The sequence below is a fragment of the Manihot esculenta genome, chromosome 14 (genome assembly GCF_001659605.2).
Source record: "Manihot esculenta cultivar AM560-2 chromosome 14, M.esculenta_v8, whole genome shotgun sequence".
NCBI classification, from domain to species: Eukaryota; Viridiplantae; Streptophyta; class Magnoliopsida; order Malpighiales; family Euphorbiaceae; genus Manihot; species Manihot esculenta.
In genome coordinates, this window is record NC_035174.2 from 22,985,115 (window position 1) to 22,988,973 (window position 3,859).

Here is a 3,859-nt window from a genome sequence, read left to right on the forward strand (position 1 = left end):
TTATTAAATATAAAATAAATTATTTATTAAAATATATTATTATATATAGTGAAAAATTAAATTTTAAAATATTATTAAACTATTATTTTAATAATATAAAAATAATAATTTTATATATAGCTACTGTATAAACCTTAAATATTGTTATATAAATTTTAAATTATAGTAGTGAATTAAAATGAAAGATACGTGGAATTTTTTAAAAAAAAAAAAGAAATTAGGTAACTAAACGGATTGAAAATAAAAAATAATCTAAGTAAAAATAATTTCAAAATTTTAACAACTTTTGACATTAGCTTTACAATTTTTACCATTATGAAATTTTTATTGTTTTAAAAATAAATTAAATTTCAAAAATTAGCATCATGAAAAAATACTCCTTTTCTTAACAAAAATTCTCTTAAAATTAATTTTAAATTTTATAAAATTATATTTACATTAAAAAATACATGTAAACAATCAAAGAACTCAATTGAATTACAAATTGCGAGAAAATATTTTGATTTAATTTTTCGAATTAGACCATTAAAGAAGTTCACAGAAGAACGACTAAAAACCCCCGCATAGGGCTGTAGCCACTCTGTCCTTTTTTGAGTTGTCGTTTTCCCACCTTAAACATCTTTTGTGGGGCACAAGGCCGTGTAGATCTTTCCTTTTATTTTTCCCCTTTTTTTTCTTTTTCATTTATTGATTATTATTATTTTTTTAAAAAAATATTAAGTTGGGTACCACTTGCAACATCAATTCGTACAATTACAAGGGAAATTTAGTCTATGCCCCCAACTATAAAGAGGGAAGCCCAAAGCCAAAATGGAGTTTATGACCATGATTACTGAGCTATAGCTTCTCTTTGTAGCTTCTGTTTAGTTTATGGCAATTGCGCAGCAACCATGAACCTCGTGACCAACGATAACAGTACCACCACTGTCAACGCCACCGTCTCCACCACCAAGGATAACCACGAACACGACATGGTTATGCCTGGCTTTCGTTTCCACCCTACTGAAGAAGAGCTCGTTGAGTTCTACCTTCGCCGTAAGGTTGAGGGCAAGCGTTTCAATGTAGAGCTAATTACTTTCTTGGATCTTTATCGCTATGACCCTTGGGAACTTCCTGGTAAACGTTTTTCCCTCTCCTCATAGGGCACCCATTCTCCTACTTTTTCTTTGTCCACTAGCAACCTACCATTTAGAATAGACCCATATGGAATTTTCATCTTGTGCTTCTAAATTTAGCTCTTACTCTTCTTTCTTCGATGAGTAGATGATGTAAATTCTTGTCTGTTTCCGTTCGATTCCTTTCGAGTTGATTATGAATAATTCATATAGTTTGCTACTACTGTATCAGCTTTGGCAGCAATTGGAGAGAAAGAATGGTTTTTCTATGTGCCTAGAGATAGAAAGTACCGAAACGGCGATCGACCTAATCGTGTAACTACATCTGGCTACTGGAAGGCAACTGGAGCTGACCGGATGATCAGAACTGAGAACTCAAGGTCAATTGGTTTAAAGAAAACCCTAGTTTTCTACTCTGGAAAAGCTCCTAAAGGAATCCGAACAAGCTGGATCATGAATGAATATCGCTTGCCACAGCACGAAACTGAAAAATATCAGAAGGTGAGCACCTCTGTGAGTAAATAATTTCCACTGGAATGAAGCTTTTCTGTTGATGGTTTTCTGTCTTTTTTGTCTTTTATCTCTTGGGTGATGAATTCTTTGATCGCTTTTCCATATCATATAATATGGGTTCTAACACAAATTTCAATCTCTCCATAAACCCTAGTTGTCAGAGGTGACTTGGGTTCTAATTTAGTATATAGTAGTCACTTGGGAACTGTTATTCTTTAGTTCTTTCACGAGTTGCAGATGCACAATCTGAAATAAGTACTAAAAGGATAGAAGATAAGAAATTTGGCAGGAAGAATACTGCCTGACAGTTGAGAGTTTCAAATCTAATTGTTATTTAATTCGAATTTTTATTATTATTATTAATTTTCTTCACTGGAAATTTATAGCACAGCATTCATCCACTTTAAATTCAGTGACCCCATACAGCCAGTAACCATATCTATATTGAATACTGGTCATGGCTACTGATAAATGTCGGAGCCATTTTTCATTTCAGTCCCCTTATTTCTACTTAATTCTTTCACATGATGTTTGCCAACTGACAATTTCTTTCTGCCATTCTTTCTTTCCAGGCTGAGATATCACTATGCCGAGTTTACAAAAGAGCTGGAGTGGAAGATCACCCATCTCTTCCCCGTTCCCTTCTGTCGAGAGGATCTCAATCTGACAAGAAACATCCTCATCAACTTTCCATGGAAAGATTTCAACCTTACGGGGGAGGAATACAATCGGAGCAAATAGAGATGGAGAAGATGCGTGAAAGAGATGGAAGTAGTAGCTCAGATGTCACTACTGCTTTAGGAATCTCCAATACTACTAATACTTACCATCCAGTGCCTCCAATTAGTACCTCACTTGGATTACCAACTGCAATGGAGGAAGAAATATTTTCAGACCAGTATAGACAAGCTTGCTCTTTAGTCCCCAGTAACACCAACCTTTTCACGGGCGGCCCGTCCTCAGCTTCGTCTAACCAAGTAGATGATCTCCATAGACTAGTAAATTATCAGCAAGCTTGTCGCAGCAACCAGCAGCAGCAGCAAAGACTACAACATTACACTCAACATCATCACCAGCAACCTTCACCGTTCTCTGTCATGGCACCACAATCGCAGACCCTACCTTTCAACGTGCTAACAAACTCACTGCCTACTGCCTTTCAGGAGAGACTGTGGGACTGGAACCAAATGCCAGAAGAAAATAAAGAATACAACGCTAGCAGTCAATTCAAGTAATCAATGAACTGCATATATACATACACACTCATAGATTAACTAATTGTACTTTAATGTTGCTGGTGATGATCATAGTTAATCCACATATGTATGTGTAGGTTCCTTCCAATTATCAACTTTAATTAATGTCGTTAGCTTTTGGATTGACTGATATTGATTAATGTATAATATGTTTCTCTTAGGGTTGTTATGACTCGAGGAGAAGTTTGTTTTAGCCATGAAGTTTGAGGATTCAGAATAATGGATATTTTCCCAACTCGTTTGGAATCCAGGATTAGTTGTTGTAGTATAGGCTTATTAATCAAGAAAATTATTCTGTCAGATCATATATATTGTTGTCTACTCCATTTTCTTCAAAGGTATTCTTCATGATTGTGTTGGCTAAGTGCAAGGTAGGACTCTTTCGATTAAGTCTTTCCAATGCAAGTTCAGAAAATGATGTTATCTTGCTGGATATACCCAGAGACTATATAGAGAAAAGAATATATAACATGTTGTTAGAACGGTGGGTGTATAAACTAGTTTTGAGACATGAAAGAAAATACTTTCTTTCAGGAGTTAATTGCCCCACTATATTTGCTACAGAGTTGTGGAGATACTCCTTCTGAATACAACAAAACCAAGAAAATCACGGACAATAATTTTATTGTCTCTAGCTTTCCAAAAGAAATTTTGATTGAAGATTTAAGGGAGAATAAAAAAGAATATATAAAGTTGAAAATACTTTCTTTTAGGAGTTAATTACCCCTCTATATTTGCTATACAGTTGTGGCAAAATCACAGACAGTAATTTAGCTATCTCTGATTTTTCAGAAGAAATTTTGATTGAAAATTTAAGAGAAAATAAGAAAGAATATATAAAACTTGGAGTAACCGTTGGAGACACCTTTCCAGACAGACATATCTGTTAGCAATTATTGGAGATATTTTTTCAGACATATATAAACGTGTTTCGATAAAAAATATTTACCATAGGTCTTCAACTTTTTAGATTGA

The 3,859-nt window shown here is 34.3% G+C and overlaps 1 protein-coding gene across 1 annotated transcript; it reads left to right on the plus strand.

Annotated features, from left to right (window-relative positions):
- Window positions 1–780: 780 nt before the first annotated feature.
- On the plus strand, window positions 781–3,119 carry LOC110631068 (NAC domain-containing protein 35). The gene is made up of 3 exons (XM_021778778.2): window positions 781–1,116; window positions 1,348–1,616; window positions 2,201–3,119. The coding sequence occupies exons 1-3, from the start codon at window positions 891–893 to the stop codon at window positions 2,861–2,863; spliced, it is 1,158 nt and encodes a 385-aa protein (XP_021634470.1). The 5' UTR covers window positions 781–890; the 3' UTR covers window positions 2,864–3,119.
- Window positions 3,120–3,859: the final 740 nt, after the last annotated feature.